The sequence below is a fragment of the Doryrhamphus excisus genome, linkage group LG14 (assembly GCF_037039965.1).
Source record: "Doryrhamphus excisus strain RoL-2023G ecotype Guam linkage group LG14, RoL_Dexc_Guam_v1.1, whole genome shotgun sequence".
Lineage (NCBI taxonomy): Eukaryota > Metazoa > Chordata > Actinopteri > Syngnathiformes > Syngnathidae > Doryrhamphus > Doryrhamphus excisus.
Genome location: NC_136370.1, coordinates 10,133,719 through 10,154,994, shown reverse-complemented (window position 1 = coordinate 10,154,994; position 21,276 = coordinate 10,133,719). Strand labels below are relative to the sequence as shown.

Here is a 21,276-nt window from a genome sequence, read left to right as displayed (position 1 = left end):
TTCAAAGCAGCATATCACACCTGGGCAATATAATAGTGATATATTACAATAGCAGCTTACCATTAATGATTTCATCCTTCACTTTGTGCAACTCGCGTACGACTTCATCCAAAATTTCCTGTGATAAAACACATCAATGTGTGAGTTTCTACTTGGGGGAGGGGAAAAAAAAGTACAACTAGTGAAATGAATAAAGGTAAAACATGCTCCACTCATTTTAGCATTTCAGTCATCGTTTGTGTAGCAGCTCCTACTATTTGCACTCTTTCACCTGCTTTGCATTCACTGTTACATACAAACTGCATGAAGCAATGCAGTGATGTGAATATAAGCATATAAGCAATACAGGCGTTGTGTTTGTACCCTGCACAAAAAAAGAGAGTTAAGAACCCAACCTGTTTCATTCTGTCAAATTCGGTGTCTGATTCACTGGTGCTGCCAATGGGTCTCACTCTACAACGCGAAACCACCAAGTGTATTAGTACTGAAAGATGTGTACTACTACAGAGACTACAGACTACTACAGTACATGTTTGTGTTCAGACCTGGACACCAGTGAAGATTTTTCTGCAGAGTTGGATCTCTCCCACGGCTTCTTCGTAGCATCTAAAAAGGAAAGGAGGACTTTTGTGATACAGGGTTTAAGAAAAAGATGCATGTTATCCAAGAGGAGACTGAGGGCAGCAAAGTGGAGACTGTGGAGTATGATGCTGATTGCTTTGCCTCAGTTTGGACTGAAGACGACCATGTTACTTTGATACCGACATGCTAGCAATAATATCCTTTATTTATTTATGCAAGAACATGACTTTTATCCAAGAGGAGACTGCAGGCAGGACGAAACAGGTGGAGACGGCGGAGTATAATTTGGACCGATTTGGACTTTAGTCAAGTTAGACAACAAAACCCATGTTCCATGAGTTGGGATGCTAACGTCAACTAAAACAAAAGGAGAATGAGGGTGTCCTTTATTAACGTTACAGCTAGTAAGTAAGAATCTTTAGTCTATTCAGGAGGTGACTGAGGACAGCACAAACAAATAATACCCAATTACTACCGCATGTCTCACTGCTTGCTTCGGTTTTCTATTTAAAATAATACTGCCGTAGCAGTCCAATTCAACTTCGAGAACCACTTTGCTATAAACACATCGAAGACATTTTATTCATGGGGAGGCTGAGGGCAACGAGAACAAGGAGCTCTGCAGCCAAGTGGAGACTGTGGAGCATAATTTCCATTTTTCCGTTGCTTTGGTTTGAACTCAACATTCATGGCCAAATGTTTTGCCATCCCTCACAAAAATTGCTCGTTTTTTCACTATATATAGAATACTGAGGTTGCAAAAAATGTAAGTCACTCACAAAACGTTTAGCCATGTTTATAAACAAGCTAAAAAAAACATGTTGCTTTGAACAAATTTCCCCACTGAGGGACGAATAAAGGCATATCTTGAACATATCAGTTAGATACCAACACACTAACAAACAATGGAGGAGACTGAAGATCAGTAAGTATGAGTAAGACACATTTTATCCAAAAGGAGACTGAGGGCAGCACAAAGACGGGCAACTGCAGCAAAGTGGTGCCTGTGAAGCATAATCCATAATCCACAGCAAGGAAAAAAAACTGCAGCAGCAAAGTGGACACTCTACTGGAAAGTATTATAATAAAACTAATATTAGCAATTGTGTTTATTGTTGTCATTTCTAGATCCATATTCTCAAATGGTACAAGGATATGGAGTATATGTCTGCAATGGCTACAATAAGAAGTACTTGGGAAATTCTAAGAACACAATCATACCTGTTGAGTTCTGACCAGGCCCGCGACTACCAGAGTCGTCCTTGAGGTGAAAGAGAGAACATTTTAGTTCCGGTTGACAGATGAACTACAAATGTCACCTTGAGGGATTAACAGCAAAACTAAAGTGACAATTTGAGTGACTACTTACTTCATCAGGTTTCTCAGAAGCTTTCCGTCTAAGTGAGGGTAACATGTGCAAACAAAATAAGAGACGTTATTGATAAAAGATCAAGCAGCTTCTAGAAGCGGAACTGCTCTTGTGTTTCTACGTAAGTTACTAGAGGGAAAAATAAGTAAGTCATGGTTTTACCTGCGAGCTAATAAGGCGTTCATCTCTTGCATCAGACCCTCTCCACCGCCACCGCTACCTCCACTTGATCGGTTCGAGTCACTTTTACCACTTGATCCTGGTGGACTGCTCTCATCCTGAAGAACACAACACTTTTTAGTGTTTTTTTTTAAAGTAAGAGTAGTATACTGTAACCATAAACTCACCCTTTGAACTTTACGCAGTTTGGCCCCAGCCAGCGCGGCTGCCAACCCCGAGGGTTGGTGCTGCATGCCAGGGGGACCCCCAGGAGGCCCGCCACCGGTGGGCAGTGGAGGAGGCATGGGTGGGGGCACCGCCATTGGGGGTGGCGGGCCTGGAGGCGGCGGCGGGGCTGGGGGCCCGACCATGGGTACCGGTACCACAGCCGGGGGAGGGGCCACGGACAGCATAGCGGGGTGACCTGCAGACACAGGAGGGCCTGGGAGGGGCAAAGTTAGAGTTTTGTTAACGGTGGCTTTTGGACGCCGTTCTGGGAGGTTGCCTCAGGCATCTTGGGTGGGACACACAACACCTGTGGGGTTTCATTCTAGCAATTCCAGCGCTGTTTGACTACTTTTAATTACGGTAGCTTGAATATCATAAAAGTGTAAAAATAACATTTACTATTTTCTCATCATGAGAAGTGGTTCTTTTGTGGCCTGCTTTACTAAATATTTCCACTTACATCATATCTATTTGACATATTGCTGGTTCATTTCCTACTGGCTCCACTTGAAGACTTTATTTTAAAATGACGGCGTTGGAGCACAGAGCATACACTCAAGTAAGGTAGTAAGAGGTAACGCGTTTATTGTGGGGAAGCTTATATTTGACATATAATAATATTACATAATGATAAATAATAATAATACTAATAATAATATTTATACTGGATTTTTAGTATTTATTTTGTATTAAAAACAAAATTTTTGTGTTTATAATTTATTTAAATGTATTAATTGTATTAAAAAAATAAAATAAATAATAATACTATCGCTATATATTATAGTATTATTTTCCAATATAGGTAATATAGGTAAAACATATTTATCTTTTATATTATATTTATATTATATATTATATATTTATGATTTATGTTTCATTTATTTAATAATATATATACTATATATATTTAATATATATATTTAAAATAATCACTTATAATTATTATATTATATAATTATATTATAAATAATTATTCTTAATGATAATGCATTTTATGTATCAGAAACTCACTGAAAACGTACCGTATAACCGTATAAAACGTAACACAAAACAATACATATTCCAATATAGTTTAATGGAAAACTGCACTTCCCATCTTTTTTTTTTGCCCATCATTCATAATCTTTATGTGAAACATGAACACACATTTCTTACCCTTTTCTGTGTATTCTACTGAGAAAAAACAAGTTTAAGCTAAGACAATGGACGTCACAGGAGGTACCGATTTTGACAGAACAGAAAAAGCTAAAAAAACAAAAAAAAAAACAAGTGTTCCATTTACATAACTGACTAGTATATTAACCAAGTTACAGCAATATTTTTTATTGAAGCAACTAACACAAAAAACTATATTAATCTGGCGTAACATGATGCCTTGTCCCAGCGTCAATCACAGTAGGAACAGATGAAAGAGTGGATATGAAGCTCTCAATTTTGCTACAAAGACTCAACAAGATGCGACTTTGCTGTCAGCATTTTCTACCTAAGGACTGAAGTCTTGTGCTGGAAGACACAGCCACCCCAATGAGAGCGGACATTGTAAGCGTTATAGTGGTTTCTATGCTGCTGTTGTTGACGGAAGTAGCGTAAGATGCTGGGCTAAATCAATGCGACTAGGAAAAATGATTTGGTTTTAAATCATCAAAATACAGCAATATACTGTAAGTATTACATGTTATCATCAATATACTTGTTAATGCATGACCACAGTACCTTTTTCAAACAATACACAATTGTTAGAGGTTTTATTAGAAGGCTCTGTCGTTGAAACAGGTACCTTCCAATGACTTGCATTGTTAACTAGCTCCTACTAGTTTTTTTTTGTTAGAATGCACAGAAAAGGGAAAGAAATATGTATTCATGTTTTATATAAGGATTGTGGATGAAAATGCAGAGCAACTGTAAGAACTCAAGCAGGCTGAATAGTCAGAACTAATGTGAAAGCAGGTAGGTATAGCTCCACAAAATGTAGATGCATGCAACAGCACGGAGCGAGCACAGAAACTATTTAGGCTTTGGTAGGTGCTGCTGTTTTGGTACGCAATGGCGTTGGAATTAAAGTTGACCTGCGCTCAGCAGTAAACTGATGTGGGGAAAAGGGAGGCAACTATTGAGTAACAAGTCTTGAAGATTAATCTACTTTGGTGTAGAACAACAGCGTTATCCTACTTCAGTGTACACAAGAGGGACAAAATATAACAGCTCAGTGCAATTGGATAACCACAATAATAAACATATTGCTACATTAATATGCTGTGACACCGTCAATCAAAAGTGAACATTGTCTTCACTTGTTGTCACTGGCAAATTTAGCTAATTAGTGAATAATACGACAGTGTTATAATCATCGATAATATTTAGAAGCACCTGTGTGAAAAAGAAAGTGAAGAACAGCTGACATGATTACATGTAACTGCTGCTATTGTTCATGTAGTCCCACTGGCACACCATGTCAACATGTAGTCTATTAAATAATCTTTCTCACACAGAAGCGCTATTGTCTATTGTTGTGAAGTGGAATGGGCGCCACAGGTGTGTTCAATTATTGACACTTCGAAGTGAGACGGATCACAAAGTCGCTTCACAACCCTTTCCGTCCCGTGAGAGGTCACACGCCTGAGTGAGAATGACTGAATGTAATTGTTTGTGTCGGCTAACTCTTCGACTCTCGAACCGCTGCACACAAAGGGGTTGAAATTCATCCAAACATGCATCCCTACTGTGTTGCCTGTGCTATTATTTTTCGGAAAAATACAGCACATGGTTCCGCTGTTATTAACCACAATGTTGGACCCCATAAATCGGACTGACTTTCAAAACAGCCACTGTAATGTTAGGGTATTTAGCCGAATCACCACGAACTCTGGTACCCATCTTAAGGGGACTGACAGGCACGTGTGTGTAAAATTTGAGAAAGACTAATTGCCTAAAAGTGTGCGCCACCCCATGGAGTACTCTGCAGTGAACCTATTTTTGAACACAAACGCACAGGTAACATCCTCTCTACTAAAAGAACGACTTCCTCCTCTCTCCTCTTCATACTTACTGCTGTTGGTCATGGGAGGCTGCTGGGGGACGGGGGAGGGGGTCTTCTTGGGGGAACCCCCATCATTGTAAGACGGGGGTGAGGATGGGGCCTGCTGATGGTGCACTTGTTGCTGATGCTGCTGAGGGTGGAAGGTGGACTGGTAGTGGGGCTGGTGGTTGGGGGCAGACCCTGGGGGCAGTTGGCCCATCAGGGGCGGCAGGGGCACGGCCTCGCAGTACTGCGGGGTGAGCGGCAGCTGGTGGGAGTGGGGGGAGTAGGAGTCATCTGACTGGCCGTTGGCTTGAGGATGGGACTGATGCTGGGGGTACTGCTGAGGGCTCGGGTCGAGTGGCGGGGGCTTCATCCTAGCGTTCATGGTCGGGAGGGGGTGAGCCATAGGGAGCGCGGGCTGTGGCGGCGGTAAGCCCTGCCTGGCGGGCATGGCCATCATTACCGGAGGGGAGGCGGCGGGGGGGCACTGGGCGTACATTTGCTGCAAATGCGAAGCGGACCAGGTGCCATGTTTGGGGGGAAGCATGACGTCCTGCTGCTGGTGAAGGTGTCGGGCAGTGGTGGGAGGAGACAGGGGGATCTGACGGACCTGTCGGCCCTGGGTGGTCACTCCCGCTTGGACTGGGGAGAAGGCGGAGGCCAGCGAGGTGGAGAGTTGGGAGGAGAGCTGGGCCTTGTCTCTAGCCGCCCCCGCCTCTTTCTCTTGGGAGGGAGAGGACGAGGAGGAGGGCGGGGAGGAGGAAGAAGCCACACGGACGTAGGACGGGGGCAGTGTGCTAGCTCTGTACTGTCTGTACTCGGGCGGAGTGTCTGGGTGGGCGGGGGGTGCGGACACTTTATATTGGAGAGTGGAAACGACTGTGACGGGGAGCGGGAAGGGAGACAGAAGGAGGAGATGCGGACGGAGGAGGGCAACAAACAAAGGAAAACAGAAAAGAGAAAAAACGTGAGAAGAATGAAAAGCAACCAAGCCGAGATGAAACAATAATAATAAAAAACAAAAGAAAAAACAGGAGCATAATTCAAAAAACAGAAGCTAATCGCAAATAAGAAAGAATCAAAAATATCAAGCAGCAGAATGCAACATGATCAGAAAAAGCATATGACATTTCCCCCCCAACAGCAGCTGGAAGAAAGAGATGGCAGCAGAGCATGTTGCAGGGGCTGGGGTTCGGGGGCAGGGTTGAGAGGTGGGGGTCGGGGGGTTCACCGATATCACCGAGTGAAGGATGTTTAAGTGTGTTTGTGTAGCAAGACTTGAACACGTGTGTGTGTGTGTGTGTGTGAGTGTGTGCCAATGGATGAAAGGGGATAATAGTGGGAATGTGGATTAGTAGTAGGGAGTAGGGAGCAGACACTGCTGTGTTCAACTTCCATTCAAGTGTTTACTCTGCCTGAAACACCACTGATAGTAAAAAAAAAAAAAAACAAAGCAGGGCAAATACATGTTTTTCTTTTATTTATGCGTCCACTTCAGTCTTCAGTCAGCATGTTTGTGTAGTTCAGAGCAGACGCCATTCAGAAGGACATCTATTGATCTTGTGGCTTTCCTAAAGCTGGCGTGTGCGCGTTTGTTTGTTTTTTAAGCCTCACCTGATCCTGATGTCCGCCGCTCCCTCTCCTTGTGCGCCTGCATCTGATGCTGCTCCATCATCCTTTGAATAGCAAGGATGCTTTTTAAAATGCCTTTTTTTTAAACTTCAGGACCACACTTTAAAGACTCATGGACTATCAATAACATTGCAACATTCTAATTTGATCCACTATGAGACCAGTACTACTAATTTACTACTACTACTACTAAGGTACTACTAAAGTATATAGCATATAATAATATAGCTTTAATGACTCACCTGCAGTTTACATTGGTGAAGGACTGCAATACATAATACTGATATTGTTCTTAATATTTAGGGTTCCTTATTGAATTTTTTTTGAGTGGATCTGGGGTACTGTACATTTCAATGCATTTCATAATATTAAAATGTATTATTTATACTATTATATGAACTATTCTTCATGATATATTAATAACGTATATAATAATGTCAATAAATTAATTGTATACATTGTATACTGTATTAATTATTTATTACTTCAAAAGTTATCACCTACATTGTTTAGAATGCAGTGAAAAATATAATTATCATTTCACATATATATACATATAATTTATAACATATTTAAATTTTATTAATAATTACAGCAAATTAATTATAATAACAAAATATTAATTATCCTTGTCAACAAATCATATATCAGTAATAAGTATTGATTATATATTAAAATGTAATTTTCTAATAACAACATTAAATTCATTGTACCGCAAATAACTAATTATCCTTTATTAGCAAAGTTATATATCAATATTGAATATATATTAAATATTAACACAACTAATTCATTGTAATAAAAAAATCATCATACTTATCAAAAAACTATATATCCTTCATATTAAATGTATGATATATAAAAATTTAAAAACGAATATATTGTTGTTTTTATAATTAATAATAATGTGCTAATAATTTAGCACTTTAAGACTTTTTGGTATTTAATAAGTTATATAAACAGAAAATAGTATGCATAAGTATAATATGCAATGGAATAATAATAATTATGACAAATGATTCTTTTCATTATTTGTATTTATTGTGCATGTGTAACTAAGATATGAGTGTATATTGTAGTAGGTGACTGTACCTCCTCTGAGCCTCGCTCTCCTCTGAGGAGGGTCCATTTTGGCGCTGGACAACTGGACCTGAAAAACAGGCCGTAACAACATTTAAAATATGTGGAATTTGAAGACTCTTAAAAAGGTGAAGAAGACATAACAAAGAAGAATACAAAGAAAGTAAGAAGCCTGAAACTACTGCCTGTGTGGGAAAAATCAGAGACTACATTCAACATGTGTGAGCTAAGTGAAAGTGACACAAATTACATTGTGAAGAAAATGCAGCCCAGCCCCACCACAAGCATCTTGTGTGGACAGCCAACAAGGTCCTTGGATTGTTTACATACAGCGAACACTACAGAAAACACAATACAAAAATATCACAAGTACCAGTATAGACCACCCATGCAACTCATTGTGGCACTTTTTTGTTTACTTCAGCAGTAACAGTGTCATTAAAGCATTGAAGTGAAACCTGTAAAAGAGGGCAAACACATGGGACACAGGGGACTTGGGCAAGAAGACAATTGTCACCTTGTGCTGAATGTGCATCTATGCATGTGTGTGTTTGTACTGCTGACATAGTGTGTGGTGCCAAGTTGTTGCCATGGTGAAGGTCAAAGAGGAGCAGAAGGACCAGGGGAGGGCCGGATCAGACTTGTATTTTTTTATTTATACACTGTATGAGCTCAGGGGAATGATGTAATAAAAAGTAATGACAAATACAGTCTCTTTGTCTTGGTGGGTGGAGGCGGGGTCGGTAGCATACAGACAAAGTGTACAAGAGCGTAACGTAGTAGAAATGATATTAGTAGATTGTAATATATTGTCATACATTTTTTTCATTGTACTCATCTTAAAAGTAAAGTTAAAATATTATCTCGTCTCGTAGACCCAATCTTGAGAAATCTACAATTTCAATAGTACAAAAAAATAACATAATTAATTAATTTAAGGACTTGTAGTTAAATGACCATCCCTAATTACTGTGCAACACTAAACAAGCAGCACGTAAACAGATACACGCGTCTCATGACCTTGCACCCGCAGGGTGGAAAGGCCCGACATTATGTCTCCATATGTGATATTTTAACCACCAATAGGAGAGTCACAAGGATGTCCTGGCATGATGTGGCAGTTAAACGAACTCCCGCGGCCTCTTTTAAATAACCTGTAACCAGAGCTGCTCAGTGGCTTGTTAAATGAGCACAGGGTAACAAACATAGAATATCCAACTAAATATATTCAATATATAAAAGCTCTACCATCTTTTACTTTCGCAAGTATAAAGATTTCCAGAGTGAAATCTACCAATAAACATATATTTCCAGTCAGGGCCTTATCTATAAACCTGTGCCTGTTGAGATCACGACTGCAGTACATGTTATCCACCACTAGAGAGCAGTCCAGCTCATATAAGATGGAGATCAACATCTGCACATCAAATGTGAGAATTTAAATAGTATTAAAAAAAAGCATGTGACAGCATCTGAGTTGCATATTAATTTAGAGTCCAAGCATCCAAAGCAACTAAATTGTGGTTAAACGATATTCAACTGAGACAATAAAAGCAAGATGGTTGGAATTTGAGCCCAAATTCCACTTGAAGCGGTTATTCAACACCAACTGCAGACAAAACAACACATTCCTATTCCATTTCTCTAGAGAGGACCTATTAAATACTAACAAAACATTCCAAAACCACCTTAAATAGCCTGTCAGACAGCCAGGAGTTAAAAGCATAACCTGGCGCTCTTGAGTTCATGTGAACATCATGGAGAGGTCAGAAGTTTGCATTACCTCCACTGTCAGGCGAGCTGAGGACGTTGAGGGCAAAGAGCATTGCGTTGGAGAAGGTGGTGGCTTCCTCCTTGCTGGCAAAGTTGAGTCCGTAGACCTGGCGAGCATCACGCCATTGATGGAAGGTTGGCGTGGCCTGATTGTACTTGAGGCCCTTCACTATAGAGTAGTTGATCACCACCTTCGAGGGAAGGAAAGAGCTCAAATTAATGATGATTGATTGAAACAAATAGTTCTGCAATTCAGAGTCAAATACCAAATACAATTGTTTCATTCATTCATTTTCTACTGCTTATCCTCACGAGGGTTGCAGGGGTGCTGGAGCCTATCCCAGCTGTCTTCGGGCGAGAGGCGGGGTACACCCTGGACTGGTCGCCAGCCAATCACAGGGCACATATAGACAAACAACCATTCACACTCACATTCATACCTATGGACAATTTGGAGTCACCAATTAACCTAGCATGTTTTTGGAATGTGGGAGGAAACCGGAGTACCCGGAGAAAACCCACACATGCACGGGGAGAACATGCACATTCCGCACAGAGATGGCTGAGGGTGGAATTGAATCCTGGTCTCCTGGCTGTGAGGTCTGCGCGCTACAATTGTTTCACACAAATGATAATTTTTTTGCATAAGCTCTTTTTTTTTTGATGGAATTACTTATACAGGTGCTGTTACGTACACAAATAATTGAATTGAAAAATTTATTTTGGCCTGACCCCGCCTCTTGCCCAGAGACAGCTGGGATAGGCTTCAGCATGCCTGCGACCCTCGTGAGGATAAGCGGTATAGAAAATGGATGGATGGATAATTTAGGTGTAAGATCACAGTCTAGGAACGGAATTCGGCCATAACCCAAAGACCATCTGGATAGCATTACCAGATATGCTAAAGTAAAGCGTCACAAAATGAACCTTAATGCTTTATTGACAGTGAAAAATGTAGTAAATAACAATTTAAAGGGGATCTTTATGCTTTTCAACTTTTCTGATTTATAAATGTTGTTAAATTGTTGTATTCTTGTCTTAAAAAAAATTGATCAGGAATGTGTAAGACAATCCTGAATATAAGGTGACCCCCTTTTTTAGTCAGAGGTGTAGAATTACTATGAAATCTGAACAAATTAGGAGGTTGGCAATGCACTTTAGAGGTTCTGCTATACTTGTAGAGTTGTCATCTGTTACTCACGTGTTAGAAAACTAATGCAGACGACAATTCAACAGGAATCTTGCTGCTCACCTGCTGGTCCTGCAGCTTGACACCCACGACCCTGAAGGTGTTGTTGGCAGTGTTGTGGTAGATGTTGATGCGGCTGAAGCCCTGCTGGCCCGGCTTGATGGGCACCCACTTTTTACTGGCATCGTCATAGACCATCACTGAGGCCCGAGCCTGGCAGATGCTCTGCTCGCTGCAACAACAAAAGGTCACAGTGACTCGTGAGTGGAGTTTATCATTATGCAAATCGACTCTAGGTAAGTACAGTACAGATAAGGAGTAGTTGAAAGAGGAATGTATCATCATCATCGATTTAGATAATGCAACTGCACTATAAGCTACAAATGCTTGGTTCAGACAATAATGCATCCCACACTTTATGGTTTTCATGCATTCCAGTTTGTAAGCGATTTAAAGGGGACCTATTATGCTTTTTCCACGCTTTTCTGACCTATAAATGTCGTAGAAAGTTGTATTGTTGTTAAATGATGCCAAAGTTTCAGATGATGAGGTTTGCACATTTGGAAGTGAGCCCTGAAAAAAGTTTGGGATGGCTCAAAACACTCGGTTTCAAAAGGCGTGGTAAAACTGCCCCTTCATGATGTCACAGAGGTTCCTTATATAAGTCATAGTTAGGAAGCACTTGTGCGTGTGACCAATCACAGCGGAGTGGGCATGCCCGGAGGCATTAAAACAGACCCTTTTGGCAGGAAATACAGCTGGAATAGGTGCAGATTCTGCAAAATCTGAAAACGTTTATGTGCTAGTTATTGTGTGTCGCTGCTCTATAGCAGTCCACAATTCAATACAAAGGGTCAAAAAATTAGCATAATAGGCGGCCTTTAAAAGAGAGATGTAAATTTTGATAAAGGGGAAAATTAAACATCAATTAATCAACGTGAACTTCAGTGGATTTCTGAGGTATTTCTCTATTTTTTTGTTATTTTTCACAAAAACAAAAGTGACACTGATTCAAAATCTGAAATATTGTGATTAAGAAGTTCAATTTTGTCAATTTTACTGAATTGCAATTTTTGGGTTGTTTTTTTTTTGCCTTCTTTGTTTGATTTATTTTATGTAAAGCTCTTGACATGTCTCAAAATAATGTTGGCGATAATATCATTAATCTGCAATAAATTGTAGGACAATTATCATCCAGCAAAATTTGTTATTATGACAGGCCTAATGAAATTCAATATGGGACAATCTCTCACAATCAATCATAACTAATTTTTGCCGCTTTGTATTGAGTTGAGGAGCTCCACATTATAACCCACACAGAACCTTTCTAGATCTTCCAGATTCTGCACCTATTTTTACAGTGTTTCCATGGATTTCCTGCCTTCCGCCCAAACAATCAGTTTAATTTACTCCACCTCGGGCTCTCCTCTAGGCACACCCACACTCCAAATATTAATAATGACTGTTTGGCAGTGAAAAACATCTAATAGTACTACACAGTTAATCCGCATAAGGAGTACTGTTGCTGTAACAGTGAAACACAATTGCTGTGTAGTTATGGAATTAGCTGATGGGTCATAAGGGGGACACGCCTTTTTGCAGCTTCCTCTCCAAGTTCCCACAAAACAATGAAAATGATGTCTCATGTTAAATAAAGCAAGAAGTGGGTGGGTGGGTTGCTGCTTTAAAAAGCTAAAAAAAAAAAAAAAAAAACGTCAAGCTTAACCAAACTGAAAATTACCCTTTAGGTGTGTGTAGTGTAGCTCGTGTGCTTCACCACACACACGGTCAGATCAGTGGTGGAAGAGGGCGTGTGTGTATCTGGTAATGATATGGTGTGTTAAAAGCCCTAAGAGCACATCACCAACTGGGGTTGATCACATGCAGCAGGGAGGGAGGAAACAACCATCTCTGCAGCGCAACAACACAAATACTGCCTTTTTAACACAAAACAAGGTGGTAATGGAAATATTACATATGAACATGTACGTACATCTATAAAATCCTTGTTGGGGGTGCCGCTTATGAAGATGCAGCAATGACATGTTTCTACTAAGACTCCAAAATATAATATCAGAAAAAAGGTTTTTATGAGAAAAGTTCGCTTTATTTTTTGCAACCACTTTTCCAAAAATTTTCCACTTTTCCATACCTCACAGCAAGCATCCAAGGGGTTATTGCACATGCTTTGCTATTTTGTTGGCATTTGTGGGATTTTTGTGGACCAGACCAAACAAAAATACACACAATATCGTGTATCCTAAACATACAGTAGATCCACACTATTTGTTCCCGGCAACCCGCGGCAAATGGCAAAAACATACCTACATAAATAATAAACACCTATTATGCCTGTCACAGTTATGAAACAATTACCGGCATACAGTATTCTTACAAAATATTTAGTTACACAATATCATATCTTGTCAAAGCAGGTTCCTACTGGAGTGTGTGACTCAATTGAGATATGAGACAGCGCCCTCTGTTGGATTCAGCCCTTTTTTTTTTTTAAGATAGTGCCGTCAAACCACTTTCTATTCAAGTTACAACAACAAAATAACCCAAAATTATTTACTTACTTTTTACGCCATTTGACAACTTACTATCTAAATATGTTTCCTTGCTTCAGGACTGATGGCAACATCTTGACCCCATCTTATTTGCATTTGCATTATTTCAAATGGGATAAAAATATAAAACATCTGCATTAGTACAGCAGACAGTGATTTTGTTCAGCCTTAGAGATGACACGATATATTTTATTCAATACTAGGCTGAAGCGCGTGAATAAGTGTCAGCCTTACACCCCGCTCTTCTTTTCTTGGCTCTCACACGTCCAATCTGCTAATATCAGCAGCTTTACAGTCCGACTACCACAGAGTACTTCACTCTGGGCGTGTGGCAGTGAAATGAAAACGAGCGTTTAGTGACTTCACAACCTGTGCAAGGAGAGCGTAAACGCCACCTCTTTGCCTGCTGTTAAGTGGCTGTGTTCCCACTTCTGTCACTTTCAGCTCAAATTTGACACTAACACAGCAGGCAGCTTATTACGTATACCAGCGCAATTCAATGACCCTAGTGAGGCTAAGCGGCATAGAAAATAGATGGATGGATATTTAGGAGTGTGACATAATAATAATATATCAAACTAGCTGAAGAAGTACTGAAATTTCAATTTCATACAACATGATGAATGCCGGACGGCACGGCGGTCGAGTGGTTAGCGTGCAGACCTCGCAGCTAGGAGACCAGGGTTCAATTCCACCCTCGGGGTGGGTTTTCTCCGGGTACTCCGGTTTCCTCCCACATTCCAAAAACATGCTAGGTTAATTGGCGACTCCAAATTGTCCATAGGTATGAATGTGAGTGTGAATGGTTGTTTGTCTGTGATTGGCTGGCGACCAGTCCAGGGTGTACCCCGCCTCTCGCCCAAAGACAGATGGGATAGGCTCCAGCACCCACGCAACTCTCGTGAGGAGAAAGCGGTAGAGAATGAATTAATGAATTTTTGCAGAAGTTGGCAACCTTATCATAATTTGCCAATTGTTATTATTATTGTATATTATTATTACTGCCGTTGACAATAAGTGAGCTAATTTGCCAACTGACATTAATCCTAAACACACTAACATGTAGCTGAGGAAACATTGGAAATGTTTGTAAAGACAGTGGATTGTAACACCACATGACAATCCTTTACCAAGTTATATGTTCAGTGATTGGTCGCAAGTAGAATGTTTTTGCATTCCAAGCACAAATATTTTTGGACAGAAAAAAAAGCCTTGTGGTTGTGGTTGCTTTTTTGCTCAACAACTGCACTGGGTTCCAAGCCCTCCGAGCCAACGCCCTCCATGGACAAACTGTACAGGGAGACCATCCGGAGCAGGCGACATTTTTAAGTCAACATTGCATAAAAAAGAAGCAGAATGGATGAAATGAATGAGGAGGATGCGGATGTCATACTGTCAGACTGACAGACATCTGTTTGTGAGGCGGCAGAAGTCAATGCAGATGCTCTATTAACAAATGAGAGCGTCTGTGAATACATTCAAGGGTGTATTGTTAGTGACAGCATGCTGGATGTGTGAAACTAAATGGCTCTGATGTTAAATCCAAAAACATACAGACATCATGTTCCTGCAACTCATACCCAATCTCCACTTCAGAGAGCCCACAGTCCACCAATTGGGGGAGGAGGAGGGTAACGGTGGTACGTGGTGTGATGGATCTTCTTACAAAAGCAGCAACTATTTCTGGAGCAGTTAGCAGAGGCATGGACTTGTCGCTTTCATTTCTCTTTTTGGATTTTAAGCGCAGCTCTTTAAGCAAGTCACAAATAAAGAGGCACTCCTGTCGTGCAGACCCAAGCATCTAATTTCACACACCTCTGTCAGCGTGACCTTGTGGGTGGCTGTCATGATGGTATTTTTACAAAAAGCATTCATCTGTTTTGAGGGTTTTTTTTGCTGATATTTTGGGTGGTTGTGGGCCGTGAGGTGTCGGAGCGTACACGTGCAACCATCATGGATGACAGTGCGTCACATCAAAAAGGTCATCTGTTGCTGAAATCCCAGTCAGTGACATTAAAATAATATGATGAATCAACAGACGGGTCACAACATTAAGTACACTTACTCCATCTAATGAAATGTCATACAAGAGCTGCATCAAACTATACACTACCGAAACGCATTTTCTCTGATAGTGACTTCAGATTCAATAGACGCTGTGCCTGAATTAACGGTTGCACGCGTTAAAATTTCCTTTCAATACGTAACCTCCTTGACACAACACAAGGAGATGCGTTTTTACGTGTATTTCAATTGGACAGATGCACGCCGAGATTTTATAAAATGCACTTCTGCCACCTTGAGGTCCTTTTTTTGGCCTAAAACTGCATCAAACATCCATCCATTTTCTATGCCGCTTATCCAGTTAGGCTCACAAGGTTATGCTGGAGCCAATCCCAGCTGACTTTGCGCGAGAGGCGGGGGTACTTGTTAATTTGATTCATGGGGAAAATGTATTCGGTTAGAGTACGTTTTGGTTTGAGCCGAACCTTCTGGACGCTAACCAGATTCTACTATATTATTCTCGCAACTTTATGTGTGTATGTTTTGTAGGCCATGGTTACGTTCAATCTAGAATCACCGGAGAAATACAAAACGATATTTATTGCACCACATTGTAAATGTGATGAGCAAAACAATGTCTTCTTTCTCTTGTTGAGATAAATAGATTACATGAGTGAGGTTGAAGACGTGAGGAGCGACGTGAACATGAAAAAGACATGAGAAAGACATGAGAAAGACTGAGATCAAAAGTGAAAGAAATGTCAGGGAGGAGGGAGAAAGAACAAACAAAGCACCAACACGATGCCTTCTGCCACACTGAGTGCTTCCTTGTGTCAAATAGGCCTCGGGTGGGGAAAAGGAGGCCACATTTATATGCAGGCTTTTGAATAAAGCAAAGAACTTCCCGCACACATGGTTAGGCATATGTCAGCGCTCCACGCTAACTTAAAAAACTTAAAAAAAAACGCCCCTAACTTAGAAATTTGGGAGTGCAAGTAGAAAATTTAAGGGCGCCCACCGAAATGGACTTGCAAAGTAAACATTCACATTTCCTCTCATTTTCAGTGTATTACTGATAAAAAACAATTAAGTGCCATACAGCACTCAGTCCACCTTCTTTGGGTTTTGTGTCCTTTCTTCCTCCTCAGGAGTTAATGTACGTCGGCAAACTACCTCATTTGCACATTTCTGTCAACTACTGGGCTGAAGTGTGGAGTACAAGTTCATCATTTCATCATATTCAATAATAATAATAAAAATAAAATGGGCAAATTAACTGGTAGGATTCCCATCTTGGCCCCTGCTTCTTGGCCGAAGTCAGCTGGGATAGGCTCCGGCATATCCCCATGACCCTGGTGAGGATAAGCGGCGTAAAAAAATGAAGAAGGAATATATATATATATATATATTTAGTGTATTGAATACAGTAAGTGAACAAATTCCTTTGTTATATGAAAAGGGGTTAGCATTGAATAAGCTCAGCTTCCTCCTACTCTTCTTCCTTTGTTGAATTGTGGAACTGTGAATATACTCCAATGTAACCTTGTATGCATGTTTGAAATAAACCAGACTAACTGACAGGGAACTAATATTGAATTAATCCCGTGAATCACTTAATTCTTCATTCAAATTAACCATCCTCAATAAATCATAACCTCTTGTACAATAGTCAGCCAGCTGGGTGCAATGACAGCACCCGGGGAGACTTCCTGAGTGGCGTGGGAGGTAATTACAGTTTAATACATCCCCGGTTACTCCTGAAGCTAATAGAGACGTACAGTCAGCGTTAGTGAGATGTAAACAATGTCGCTGTCAATGTAAAAAATATATACACCAAACAATACGTTATATTATATATAATAATATATGAATAATAATATTATATATTTTAAAAAGTCATTTAAGTGTCACCATGGGAATTATAGCCTCCAGGGTTCACTGGGCATTTTGGGGGCCACCGCCTATGTGTGGCATGGGTGGGGGAGTGTACAGTTACAGTATGGACGACCATATTTCTGAGTGTGTGTATGTGTGTGTGTGTATAGAGGGTGGGGTGGAGTAGGGGTCTATCTAACAGAAGGGAGGAGGTCTGTCTGACAGGCGGGATTAGAGACAGAGCCCGGCAGGCCGATCATTACCTCACTGCAGTCTTAAATCTAAATTAACCAGCACTTAACTCTCATACAAGACCTCTAATCTGCTCAATAGGGAAAGTAGTGCTTCAGGACGCCTGTGGGAGCTAAAAACAGCACAAGCCAACATTATTTCTCAGAAATCAGCCTAAAGCCTTTGTAAGACAACAAAGTGTTTGCTTGTCTGAAAGAAACAGCGAGTAATGTGGTGGTGTTGGCACATTTTAGGCTGTTGTAGCGATGATGATGTGTGATGGGAGGCAGAACCCTTTTTAAAAGTAACCGATGGTCATCAAGTATATATAAATTCAAGGAATATAAGGAACTCATTGATGCCTTTTCTTTTTCTGTGGCCAGACAATAGCCATAGACCTTTGCTGGTCAAATAGTGTGGTGGACCCTAGTGGGGGGTTGACGGGGAACGTGACAGACATGGAGGACTTTCAATATTATCGCAGACCTGCCAACATGTGTGAATTTGTCATTCCCAGCATGTAATTTTGACTCTTGGATACTCTTGTATGCTTCACTGCTCTACAGATAAAGTACAGATAAATACTATATAGATTTCATTCATTCATGTTCTACCGCTTATCATCACGAGAGTCGCGGGGGTGCTGGAGCCTATCCCAGCTGTCTTCAGGTGAGAGGGAGGATACACCCTGGACAGCCAATCACAGGGCACATATAGACAAACAACCATTCACACTCACATTCATACCTATGGATAATTAGGAGTCGCCAATTAACCTAGCATGTTTTTGGAATGTGGGAGGAAGGCGGAGTCCCCCGGAGATAACCCACGCATGCACGGGAAGAACAAGCAAACTCCACACAGAGATGTTCCACGAGGTTTGGAATTGAACTTGGGTCTCCTACCTGTGTTCCCTGCCACGCTAACCACTCAAGTGCCGTGCAGCCCTAAATAGATACCAGTTTCTTAATAATATTTAAAATCAGGGGGATGCGAAAACATTTCTCTCTCACGGGGGGGACAAGACAGAAAATAACTGTCCAGTTAACAGTCCATGCGCACGTCAAAATGTGTACTCAGACCGTCTTATATTAAATATCTGCTGTAGGAATAAACACTCTGAGGCTATGTCCACACAAAAAACGATTTTTAAAAGCAGGGGTATTTTTCCATTAGTTTGGCCTGTCTACACGCAAATGTAGATTTCTGTCCTTAAAAATGAGCTTTTTGAAAACTCCGGCCAAGGTGAAGATTTTGGAAAACTCCTGCTTCAGCGTGTGCGTGGTGATGGTGAAGACAGAACTTCTGGCTTCTACTTTTGATTCTACTAATGCAGTGGTTCCCAAACTTTTTTTTGTAGTGGGCCCCTTTTGGAGATGAAATGATCAATATCCCACTGTAAATGATGATGCCCATGTTTGCGTGAGAGATGAGGAAGATTGTGACAAGTGGATCAGACATCTTGAATCGAATCATCCTTGTATGGTGGAGGCAGGGTTCTGACAATTTCCAAGCCTGGTGACATCATAATGCAAATTAGATGAGTAAAGTCATTAGTCCCATCACAAACTTTGGGTCATACTGAGGATTTTTCTCATTTACAGTATACATCTATCTGTAACCATTTTCAAGCTACAACCATTTGAAATAGTAATATCAAAAGTGAATATTTCATGAACAAAAACTCTGGCGCCTAAGAGGTTAATAATGAAACACGTTCACGGGAACCCCTGTCATAAAGTCGCCTTCCTCCAGGGGGCGCTTCCCCCAGTTTGAAAACCACTGTACTAATGCTTCCTCTAAAAGTACATTACATCCACTGATACAGAGGAGTTTAGCATCCCATAATCTACATATACTGTTGCCAAAGCCTCTGTGTCCCCCACGATGACCAGATTGTGACCACTGAGCTACACTGTTGTGTGTTTATCTAACGGCTGATACATTAAGTGCAGTGTAACCCTGCGGAATGGGCTAAGCAGTGTGTGTGTGTGTGTGTGTGTGTGTGTGTGTGTGTGTGTGTGTGTGTGTGTGTGTGTATAAAGTACAGAGCGAGGCCTTAATGGCATTAATGCCAACATTAATGTGCTTATGTTCTTAGCTAAATGTCCTGTTGTGTCGTTTGTGTGTAAAAAAGCTCAGCCATGATGCATCGGTTTGCAACGCTTCCACATTTGCACAGTTATAAAAACGCAGTTACAATATGTGACCTACATACTGTTTTCCCTGCCGACGTGATTTGCATATATTACAACTCTTGATGTTGGCTCTGCATATTGTGGTGAAGAAGAAGATGAAGGTAAAACACAGACATGACTTCCTCTTCCCAAAAGCTCTGCAAAGACGTACTTGGCCCAAAATGTAGCCAAACTAGCCGGAAAAGCCATGCAGTATTTGATTTGTGTGGTTAAAACACGTATGAAGTCACATATGAAGTCTTCCCGCTATTAAGAGATGCTCTTGTGTTCTCCAATCTCGTTGTACATCTTGTATAATGACAATAAAGGCCATTACATTCCATAAATAAGATGCTTCCTGGTGTGGCTCCATTACTGGGATAGCATCTTACAGAAAGGATGCAACTGGACAGTAACAACAAAAATACAAGTTTGCAAGAAAAATATCTGCAGACACAATAGCTAATCCGAAATAACCTCAATTCTTTGGCAGATTAGGACTATAGATTAGTATTTCAGATCTGATTAAATTCAACAGGGAAAGATTTACTGTGCAATACTTGCCTTTGCACACAATCGTAGTCTACAACATTTCTGGCTCAAAACCACCGTACATAATCTGACTGGTACCAAAGCGTCCAAACATGTCCCTTTGACTTGGACATCAATCATTAGTCGCAAACACGCAAACAAAGTTGGCACCAACCTGCCGGAGATGTGGTTGTAAAACAGCCCTGAGTCACTGACGCTCTGAGGGAGGCCGTAACGCAGCACTCGCACTCGCTGGATGTCCATTTTGGTCAACGTGTCAACAGCGAAACCTGACACAAAAGCTTGTCTTCTACTTCATTAAAAAACTCATTAAAGTCATGTTAATCCTCCGGTGGAAAAAGCCTCTGATGGAAATAATCCAGTTGCAAACACAAAGAAAATGTTTCAGTGAGGTAGCCACAACAAGAGTGACGAACGTCCATCCAGCAACAAAGAGATGGCACAGATGAAGTCATTGACCAGCCTGATGCCGCGCAAGAACAGATGACTGTGTGTGTGTGTGTGTGTGTGTGTTTCACTTTTCAAATTGTTAACCCAAGGGAGATTACCTCATATCCATCTCAATCAGCTTTTAACCCACCATGCTCACTAAGGATTGGATTACATCTGCTTTATTGGCTATGGGGAAAATTCACAACTGACAATTGACGATATTTACGCAACATTGGAGGATCATGTTATTTTCGCAACTACATGCACATTCAGCTGTGAAAATACTTTCCTGTCCAACAAAAAGCAGATTGTCCAGTTAAAGTTTTTTCCACTTTTCTGACCTATAAATGTAGTTAGAATGTTCTATTCTCGTATAATGAGGTTTACCCATTTGCAAGTGAGCC

The 21,276-nt window shown here is 40.8% G+C and overlaps 1 protein-coding gene across 4 annotated transcripts in view; it reads right to left on the bottom strand.

Annotated features, from left to right (window-relative positions):
* The window catches only part of evla (Enah/Vasp-like a), a 34,142-nt gene that overhangs the window by 2,717 nt on the left and 10,149 nt on the right, over positions 1-21,276 (bottom strand). For 2 of the 4 annotated variants that reach the window (XM_058090383.2, XM_058090382.2), the window contains exons 2-13: positions 11,095-11,263; positions 9,853-10,033; positions 8,082-8,139; positions 6,972-7,033; positions 5,385-6,236; positions 2,299-2,552; positions 2,114-2,229; positions 1,952-1,979; positions 1,804-1,843; positions 546-606; positions 396-453; positions 61-118 (exon numbers count right to left, since the gene is read on the bottom strand). In XM_058090383.2, coding sequence (XP_057946366.2) covers positions 61-118; positions 396-453; positions 546-606; positions 1,804-1,843; positions 1,952-1,979; positions 2,114-2,229; positions 2,299-2,552; positions 5,385-6,236; positions 6,972-7,033; positions 8,082-8,139; positions 9,853-10,033; positions 11,095-11,263 — 1,937 coding nt within the window. Of the gene's footprint in view, positions 1-60; positions 119-395; positions 454-545; positions 607-1,803; positions 1,844-1,951; positions 1,980-2,113; positions 2,230-2,298; positions 2,553-5,384; positions 6,237-6,971; positions 7,034-8,081; positions 8,140-9,852; positions 10,034-11,094; positions 11,264-20,594; positions 20,913-21,276 lie in introns of those variants that run through there. The other 2 variants (XM_058090381.2, XM_058090384.2) reach the window with 2 other exon arrangements.